Consider the following 9,975-nt stretch of genomic DNA (forward strand, 5'->3'; position numbering starts at 1 on the left):
CCTGCAGGAGTGCCCACTAGGTGGCGCTCGTCCTCCACTGTACCCAGGCGGGTTCGCCAAACCGTACCTTTCTTTTTAATCCTGAGAGGTGATCTCCAACCCTGGCTTCTCACAGGTAAGAAAATTAAACTCCGAAGGGAAAGTGTCTTTCGTGAGGTTGTATCGCTGCATTGCAGAGCCTCAAGCAAAGCCCGCGGCCCCATATTTCTGAACTTAACGAAACTTCCATCACCTGGCTGCCTCCCTCTACACCCGATTTAAGTTTGGTGTTTATGATAATAATGGTGTTTCTTTCTACATAACAAGCGTTAGGTTCAGATCAGCAGGCCTTAATGTCCTTTATTTTGAAATGCACGAAACAGAAAAAAATCGTTAGATTTGCCTGACTGAATTCCTTCTTTGATTTTCTTAAGTTTAGAGCTCCCTTTCTGATGAATGAGTACATTTAAAAGGGTAAGGAAGAAGAAGGGGAACATTTAATGAGAATAAACGTGAGGGTTTGTGAAAAAAAACGATAAGAGTAGAAAACCCAACTGGATTGGCATTAGACAAAGTCAGATTTGAATCCTGATTTAGCCACTTACTGATGGTCAAGTCATTGAAACTCCATGAATCTCAGCTCCCTCATCTGTAAAATGGGAATGTTGTCTACTCACCATACCCTCAGGGTTGTGTACATTAAACAATAGGCTGCGGCCCCTGACACATTATCGATGAACATTTGTTTAAATATAAAATTACTTTGGCTCATAATAATGCTTTTCTCTGTAGTCTGATATACTCTGGACCACGTGCGTGAAAAACCTGGTGGCGTCTGAAAATGGACAACTTAGGAAGTCAGGAGCTGGTGGTGTCTGCTGGCGGGAAAGTGGCATATCGCTTGGAGCGTCCTGGGGGGCCTGCGGATGGGGTCAGAAGGTCAGTCCTACCTGCGACCTCTGCCTGGACCTGGCTCCGGAGAGCCTGCGCGAGCGCCCAGTTCGCGCAGTTCAGCAGCAGCCTCGAAGGGCATCAGGTACACGCTCTCGTTTTAAAGGACTCAAACCGTGGCCCAGAGAAGGCAGGTAACTTCGGTTAAGGTCATCGGCGTTTGAGGTGAGTCCCAAGTGGCCTCCTACATTACAGAGCAGCCCCTGGCGTGCCCTTGGGCCGCCCTGGGTACAGAGGGAAGTCTCCTCCCCGGAAGACCTAGAATGGCCCAGGTCGCAGGTGGAGGGCGGCAGGGGCGCTTAGTGCGGCGGCCTCACGGGAAACTCGGGGCGGACTCGGATCCCCGGGAGCGCGTGCGCAGCAGCTTGTGGCGCGCTCCCGAGAGCCGGGGTTTCCCCCTCCCCGCCCCCTGGGCTTTCCCACCCCCATCCCACGCTACGCCAGCGGCCCGCGGAAGACTCACGGTCCAGCAGCGCCTGGGACCCAGGTTGTTCTGGGGGCACGTAGGGGGCGCGCAGGAACCAAACTGCTGAGAAGGGAGAGGAGATGGCAGGGAGAAAGGCAGAGAGGAGGGGGAGAAAATTAGGAAAGAACACGGCGAAGGGCAGGGAAGGAAGGCACCGATCGACTCCTCGAAGGCTGCCCGGCCGCCCTGGCTCCCGGGCTCCACCGATTCCCAGGGCCAGCCCAGGCCGGAGCGCGGCGCCGACCGAACTCCAGACGTGGTCCGGCAGCCGCGGGTTCCAGGAACTCACGGCCACGCCGGAGCAAATAGCCCTCCGTGGGCTGGAAGCGGGATCCTCGCTCGGACGTCCCTGTCCCCGCCGATCTTCGGCCCTGCGATACGAGCTGACCTGAGCCCTCGTCACACACACGCCCTCCCGGCCTTGACTCTGCAAGTACCGGAGGAAATCTCTGTGCACCGCTCACTGGCCCCCAAAGCCTTTTCATCCCCACCCAACCCCTTATTAGGAGCAGCTTCTAGTTGTAGCTCCAGACCCGTGTGTTGACGCTCCGCCAACACCCAGCTCCCGACCCTGCCCGCAGCCATGCACCAGACTTTAAGACCGACTGCCCCCGCCTGCAGTTTCCGAGATGACACGAGCCTCCCAGCCGGTGCGCCTCCTGCAGACTCCGAATGCGGCCACGCTATTCCACTCCCGGCACACAAAAAGCGGACAACTCAAAAATCACCGAACCTCATCGTTCCTCATGCTTTGAAAACCTCTGTCCAAGCCTGTGGCAAGGGGTACACCCTACTCTGATTTGGGGTTCATTAAAAATGGGGGGCAACTAAGTGGTAGTTATTCTTTTTCAGGTAAATCTTTGGATAGAACCAAAATTTAACTCTAATACTTATTCAACCCCCAAACATCTCTGCCTGCCTGTGTGTCCGGACTCTCTATTATTTGTCCACACCAAGCCCTAACCCCACGAAGGGATAGCTGTCTGAGACACACAGTTCACACCTGCCCGTCTCTCACCTTCTGGGCGACCTATGTCAACCTCCTCCTGGACTTAACCCCAGAGAATAACAAATTGCTTAGAGTGGTGGGGGAGGGGTGATTTAGAGACTAAAGGTCAGGGAGAGGAAGGAAAGGACACGCTTTCCTTTGAAACCTTGTAAGCATTTTGTTCTGTTCCCCTCCTGGCCTGAAGAGCGAGCGTCCCGTTCATTCCTTACACTTGCCAGATGCGGACACCAAATTTAAACACCTTTCCCGCAAAACTGATGTCATCATAAAGAGCTATAAAGGGCAATGACCTCTTCAAGTGTGAGTTTTCTCCCCCAAATACACTACAGAATCTGCACTGTAGTGTAGTTGGGATGCAAAACGCATAACGTGGCTGAAATTCTGGAAAGTAGAGATGCTGCAAAGTCCCCCCTCCCCCCCACAGCCTGAAAACTGTGAATAGTGGGTGTATTCCATCCTGCGGTGCAGAACAAGCACCACCAAAAAGAAAGCAACAAGGGGAAATGTTACTTATTTTAGTGACACAGTGACACCAAAAACACCAATCCCCACAATTTACTAAATTAAAATCACAGTTCTTTAAACTTATTTAATGGCTCACGTTGTGTATTTGGTGTTAAGTTAAACCTTGGGTAAAATTTATGGAAGACAGTAAAGTATGTTACTGGAGCAAATCTTTTATTTAAAAATAAACAACATAAATAAGTCACAAGTGTTTTTATATACCCACAATATTTGTTTCTTAGCTTGGTTCCTTCTTTTACAGAAAATAATGCATTACTTATTTTTTAAAGAGCATTTAATGTCAGTTCAAGATCATTACTATGGTGATTCCTAGATATTCTTCAAACAAACATATATCTTTTAATTTTATTTAACTCACAAATAACAATATTTAAAGAACAAACTGAAAGGTTTCTTTTTTCCTTCTGGTGTAAAATTTAACTAACTCCAATTAAATTCAGTATTGACAGCCCAGGGAATGATCACGCAATTTCCAGAAACTCTCCCAAAGATGCTTTCCAATTTCTTGCCTGACTTTAGTTCTAACTGTATCATCTTTTTAATTCCTGTACAGAAGTCGAATCAAAATACGGCGAGGAAAGAAATATCTAAACTGATTTTTATTAACTGATTATTTTAGTGAAGAGAATTAGCAGTGAAGAAGTCGCGAAACTCTAAGGGGCGGAGAAGAAGCATTTTGTTTTTCGTATGTATGAACCTTCCTAGAAAACAGAAATTACACGCGCGATTTATAGAACTGTGTTATCTTGGATTCCGCTCCCCCACCCCCCCACCCCCCGAATGTGGCTCAAGTGTGGTTTTCCATAAAATCGCTGGAATAGGTGGATACATCCACCGAGGTTAAGAACCGTGGTTTCTCCGGCAGTGCGTCTTTGTGCGTGGGTCTTCTTTTCTCTGGAGGATGCTTCGAGGACCAGGCTTGGGAGAAAAGGGGTTAAGTCAGACCCTGACTTTCTCCGCGCAACGTGCCCAGTTTTGTCTGTTAAAGTTAACGTCGCCCAGCAGGAGCCAGCCAATGGGCAGCCGGGAGGGCCCGGGACGGCCCAGTGAAGGGGCGTGGCCTGAGGCTGTCACTCAGCGGTGAGGAATGACACCCGAGAGGGAGGGGGGGTACGGTGGAACGCTGGGGAAGGAAAGAGAGAAGAAACAGATAAAACCAGGGCAGGGGGTAAAAAGGTGCCCCGCGCCTCTCGGAATCCAGCGGTCGCCGCCGCCGCCGCCGCCGCCGCCGCAGCTGGGGTGGGCTCCGGAAGAGCCGGCCCAGCAGGGAAGGGAGAAGACTAGCCAGGAGCGAAATCTTGCAGGCGGGGAAGAGAGGCGTAAAGAAAAAGTGACTCCGGTCGTGCGCCTCGGAGGCGCTTAAGAGGGGACTGCGGACGCGGAGGGGCCCCCGCCGGTCCTCCCCCCACGTCCTCAGAGAGGGCAGACCCCGGCCCGCCCCTCAGGGCGCGAGGCGATGAGATAATCCAGCTGAGCTGCGAAACGAGAGCGTCTGGCGCTGGATTGGGAGGGAGGGGGTCTCCGGGCGGGAAGGGCCTCGGAAGTGGGGGTGAGGGTCGGCGCTGATCCCGGGCCAGAGCGGGGCGGGGGCTACTGGACGCACAGGAGTGGGCTGCAGGACCCTCACGCGCGGGGCTCAATCACGCTGCGGCGGCCCGCGCGCTCCGTCCAGCTCCGAGCTGCCCCGCGCCCCAGCCGCCCGCCCGGCGGGCCGCTCCGGCCCGCGGCGCAGATGGCTGTGCGCGGCACCAACACCTTGACGCCCTTCTCCATCCAGGCGATCCTCAACAAGAAAGAGGAGCGCGGCGGGCTGCCCGCGCTGGAGGGGCGCCCGGTACCCGGGGGCACAGCGGTAGCAGTGGCTGCGGCGCCCGCTGTCTGCTGCTGGCGGCTCTTTGGGGAGACAGACGCGGGCGCGCTGGGGGGCGCCGAGGACTCTCTGCTGGCGTCGCCTGCTGGGACCAGAACGGCTGCCGGGCGGACCGCGGAAAGCCCGGGCGGCTGGGATTCGGACTCGGTGCTGAGCGAGGAGAACGAGGGCGGGCGGCGCTGCGCTGACGCGCCGCGGGCCAGCGGGGCCAGCCGTGCGGGGGGGACCCTGGGCCACGGCCAGCCGGTCTGCGAGCTGCCCGCGGCCAAGGACCTGGAGGAGGAAGCCGCAGGCCGGAGCGACAGCGAGATGTCCGCCAGCGTCTCAGGTTCGCTGAGGCTTCACTGGGAAGGGGGCCGGGCTGAGGGGCTGGGCAAGGAGGGCAACCTCGCCGAGTGGGGTGGGACTGCTGTGAGCACCCTGCGCCCTGGGGCCGGGGGGCTGGTCCAGACCCGAAGCGCTGCGCGCTGGCGCGGGCTGCTGTAACCCTCCGGTAACTGAGCCTGAGTGAAGACCGAGAAAGTCCTCCGAGCGCTGCTTCCTGGAGCGAGGCCTGAGACGTCCTCCAGGCGGGGCTGGGAGAGAACCACTGCACCATGAATTTGAGTTCATCGCCAATGCCTTCGGCCGTGTCTGTTTCTAAATCCCCAAAGCAGTTAAGGGGGAAGGGCCCAGAGACCTTGGGTAGCCAGTTCCCTGGCCCTGGCCCAGAGAGCAGGGATGCTCCCGGCTGGATGACCTAAGGCCCGGCCCCGCAGCTCAAGGACTAGTAGCGAGGGACACCTCCAAGTGGGCCGGAAGCCGCGAATCTGCGGAGCCCCGGCTTTGGGAGAAAGGTTTGTTTTGCTTTCCCAGACCCCTGGGCCTGGAAAGCTGTTGCTGGGTTGAGGACCCACGGGCTGGAGGGAAATCCAACAGACAGCTGAAGGAGAGGAACGGATTTAGGTCGTTCCAGACCAGAGGGGCGAGGGACCTCCTTAGCTATGGGCTGGCAAGTCATTTGGTCAGAAAGTCCCCGTGCCTGCCTGGGTCTGTTGGGCACTGCTGTAGGCCTCATTCTGGTCCCAGGCAAAGGGTGTCTGCCAGAGGCCAGCGTACTGGACCACTCTGCTGGGTGCTGCGGGGAAAGCAGGGAAGAGGCCGAGGAGCTGGCGTCAGATTAGGGTCCAAGGACTCGAGGCAGGGACACCCCCTTCTCGTCCCTCGTTTCACTTCCTTGCGAAGAGAGAGAGAAGCCCACCCAAGGCCTCGGCGCAGCCTATTGCCACAGCCCTCGCAGCAATTCCGGGGTGGGTGGTTGGAGGCAGAAGACTCAGAATACCTCTGTGTCCAGGATCCGTCCCCGCACCTTCCCTTTACGTGCAGCGGACGCATGGATGCTGCAAGTACCGTCTGAGTGAGCATGAGTGTGGGGAGGCGAGTGAACCCAAGGAGACCGAAATGCATCTAGAACCCCAGTGCTCAGCTCTGAGAGCTGAGAAGGCTTTCGAGGATAATCAGGCCCCCCGTTACTGAGGGGAGCCTGAGGCCCAGAGAGAGCAACTGAAACATTGGCTGAGTCCGTTGGCCGCACCCGGCAAGTCTAGATGCGGGAAACGAGTGGGACAGGGTTCTGAGACTCGTCTCCAGGAACCCCGGCTTCTAGGCCCTCCCCTCTGCTCGGGTGGGATCAAGGATATTTCCTTTCCCCAACCCCACGCCCGCAGTTGAGCCTGACCTCACTCTTCTGCGGCGCTGACCTTCTCTTGTTTCTGTTCCCACTGGGGTCCGCAGGAGACCGCAGCCCGAGGGCGGAGGACGACGGCGTTGGCCCAGCAGGCGCACGCGTGCCGGCACTGTGCAGCCGGGCCGGCAGCGTCGGCGGCGTCGGGCCGGCGGGCGGCGCGGAGGAAGAGGAGGAGGAGCCGGTGGCGCCTAAGCCACGCAAGAAGCGCTCGCGGGCGGCCTTCTCCCACGCCCAGGTCTTCGAGCTGGAGCGCCGTTTCAACCACCAGCGTTACCTGTCTGGGCCAGAGCGCGCCGACCTGGCCGCGTCGCTGAAGCTCACCGAGACGCAGGTGAAGATCTGGTTCCAGAACCGTCGCTACAAAACCAAGCGCCGGCAGATGGCCGCCGACCTGCTGGCTTCCGCGCCCGCAGCCAAGAAAGTGGCGGTGAAGGTGCTGGTGCGCGACGACCAGAGACAGTACCTGCCCGGCGAGGTGCTGCGGCCTCCCTCACTGCTTCCACTGCAACCCTCCTACTATTACCCTTACTACTGCCTCCCTGGCTGGGCACTCTCCACTTGCGCGGCCGCCGCGGGCACCCAGTGAGCAGGCCTGGGGCAAGGCAGCGAATGATCCCCGCGCCCCAGCTCCAGACGGCCGCCGATGGCTGTGCGGGTTGTGTCCGGTACTGGGGCGCCCCGCCGAGGGAGCAAGTGGAGGATGAAATCCAGCCCTGGCTCTGCGGTCCAGGACGTGAGCCCTGGCTGCGGGACTGAGTCTGCCCGGAGGGGGCGCCTTTTTCTAATTTGAACAGAGGCATTCTATGGCCTAGGGGCTCTGCCGCCCCTCACCTGCCTGGAAGCCTTTAGCCATTATTTATTATCACCACAACGTTGGATTTGGATTGTGTCTGCCTGGGGATGGCGTTTCCCCGGAGTGGAGAGAACTCCTGGAGACCACATAGCCTGAATCCCCAGAATTTCAGGCCTGCTGGGAGCTTCGTGCGCTAGGCCACACTAGTTCATGGTATCCATGCTACCAATCTATGTGTATCTACATATCTATTATTTTGGGAAATTGCATTTGTAACAAAGGGGTGTGAAACCCTGGCAGACCAAAGTCCCCAGGCCAGGGATTGATTTGAACCGTGAAGGGTTTGGTTTTTGGGCCCTCTGTCCCACCCCTCCCTGCTGTCAGAGCTCGGGTGGGGGTGCCCTACTAGGTGCTGAATGTAAGGAAAGGAGCCTCTGAGTGCAGGGCACCCCTCCCCCCTTCGCACGCGCATCTTTCCTTTCTGAGGTCCAGGACGGCAACCAACTGGGGAGCCCCTGGGAGCCCCCCAACCAGGAGAGAGCAAACCCGGCAGCCCGCCGCAGAAATTTTCCTTTATTTCTTTTTATTTTTTAAAGGAGGTTAAAACTTGTAGCACTTTTCAGTTGTTTGTATTCAAATGACGGTTATTTTTGTATTCAATGTGAATATGCCTGACCACCCTTTCCGTGGTGTCCTCCGCAGTTCGGCCGCCGGCCCTTCGTCTCTTCTGTCCACTGTCCGCGACTCCTGCGTCCTGACCCAGGACTCTTCCATCCCTGTCCTTGCCCCTAAGACAGGTGATCCTGTCAACCTCATGTCAACCTCGCAGCTTTTCGCCTCCTTAAGGGCACTGTGCACTCAACTAGAGTATTAACTTTAAAAAGATTTGTGAAGTTTGGAAGCTCTATTCGCTGTATTTTCCCCTCCTTTTAATTTATAAACTTTTAGTTTAACATGCCCTCCTGGACGCCTTCTTTTTCTCTGAGCCTCTCTCCCTCCGTCCGGCTTTGGGGAAACCAATAACATGGAAAAATCGGGGGCTTATTTTCCCAGCCTCTTTTCAATCCTGAACCCAGGACGCCTCGCCCCTCCCGGGAGGAGCCCACCCTGTAGGAAGCGTGTAAACCTGCGCAGCTCAGGGAATCGCCATTCGGGGCCTTTGCGGGAGCCACAGATGAATCCCACTAAATCAGGCGCGAATATCTTGGATTCCCGTTTTTCTCGTGGGCATTGGTTTCAGAGCCTAGGAAGCGTCCATAGTTGAACCCGCAGACAACTCCCTCACCCTAACCTGCTGACCCCTCCACCTCCCGCCTCCTCTATGCTTTCGATTTTCCGAGCGTTTCTCCGAGGTATTCCGTTTTAAATTTCGTTATGAGTATAGGATAGCAAAAACTCTCGCTGAAATTCTTAAACGATTTAGGGGAGAAGGAGGCGAGAACAAGGTGTTTCCCAGGGAGGGTTACCTGCGCCTTGACTCCTGCCCGGTGCAAATGGCGCTCTCACTCCTCTTTGACTTGGCGTCATTTGATCCACACAGATGCCCAAGGTGAGAGCAGAGGATGGTCATGGCGAGGGTTAGTTATTACCCCATTTTACAGATGAACACGCCCCGCCGCTGTTCCGAGATTTCCCAGAATGCCAAGACACCCGAGTGAAACGCTCTCCGCTACACTCGGTTCACGCCGGCTGGGACCGGGAGAAAAAGGAAGGGTAAACGCCACATTGCAGGCGCTGAGGCCCCCAGTGCACCGCCCGAGCTGGGAAACGCAGAACCCAGGCCCCCAGCTACTTTCAATTTCACCGGGAGCGTAAAGGCCGACTCACCCTCCTCCCTGCCCCGCGACCTCTCCCAGCCTCGCGACCCCTGGCCTTGGTACATCCGAGTCTCCATAAGCGCTTTATGAAACAAGTCCCCCTTCCGGAAACAACGAAACGCTAAGGGAATGGCAAAGGCCCTCGGGATATACACATCCTGGTACCCAAGTCCACTGCCTTCCAAATGGTTGCTGCAATCATTTTGTTTCTTTTTGACATGTTTAAAAATTCCATTTTAATTTCATACTCATGAATGCATTTTTTTTTTTGTAGAAAGTTAGAACATTTCCGATAATGCTAGAATCTTCGCCCTTCTCTCCAGAGGTCTCCACTACTGATGTTTTTTTGCGGGAGGGGCGACTTTTTCCCTTTCTGAAAATGGTAGGTGGTTGTGTCTGCGCTCTAAGAGGGCAGTTTGTTCTCCATCCTTGTAGATTTGGAGTCCAGAGACCTGGGGAGGTTCTTCCCAGTAGGCCTGGCGGCGCCCCCTCTCCGGCTCCCTGCCTGGGCCAGTTCTGCTGGGCTGGCTCCAGACGCCCGGAAAAAATGACTCAAACGAATGCAGTCTGACCCGGATTGTTGCAGTTTCACTCTGAGCTGCCCCGTGGCTGGCGTTGGCGCGAGCGCCCTGAGAGCTGAGTGCCGCAGCCGGAGGTAGCCCCGGGATCCAGCGGCCTCGGAGGATTTCCCACTGCGTTACGCGACCCAAAACGGGTGTTTTTACCTCCGCCCAGCGCCGCAGACGCGGCCTCCTGTTGGAAGTGGGTGGTATAACATTTTTCATTTCCTTTTCCTTCTCCACTCCCACCCTGCCCCAGGGGATCCTTACACCCGAGGC

At 56.3% G+C, this 9,975-nt stretch overlaps 1 protein-coding gene across 1 annotated transcript; it reads left to right on the top strand.

Annotated features, from left to right (window-relative positions):
• Positions 1-3,744: 3,744 nt before the first annotated feature.
• On the top strand, positions 3,745-9,096 carry NKX3-2 (NK3 homeobox 2). The gene is made up of 2 exons (XM_033105414.1): positions 3,745-5,128; positions 6,574-9,096. Exons 1-2 carry the CDS (start codon positions 4,663-4,665, stop codon positions 7,110-7,112), a joined length of 1,005 nt encoding a protein of 334 aa, XP_032961305.1. The 5' UTR covers positions 3,745-4,662; the 3' UTR covers positions 7,113-9,096.
• Positions 9,097-9,975: the final 879 nt, after the last annotated feature.

The sequence above is a fragment of the Rhinolophus ferrumequinum genome, chromosome 5 (assembly GCF_004115265.2).
Source record: "Rhinolophus ferrumequinum isolate MPI-CBG mRhiFer1 chromosome 5, mRhiFer1_v1.p, whole genome shotgun sequence".
Lineage (NCBI taxonomy): Eukaryota > Metazoa > Chordata > Mammalia > Chiroptera > Rhinolophidae > Rhinolophus > Rhinolophus ferrumequinum.

Coding starts and splice junctions, on each gene's coding strand:
- NKX3-2 (XM_033105414.1), top strand. CDS start 4,663: ATGGCTGTGCGCGGCACCAACACCTTGACGCCCTTCTCCATCCAGGCG. Junction 5,129..6,573: donor GATGTCCGCCAGCGTCTCAG/GTTCGCTGAGGC, acceptor TGGGGTCCGCAG/GAGACCGCAGCCCGAGGGCG.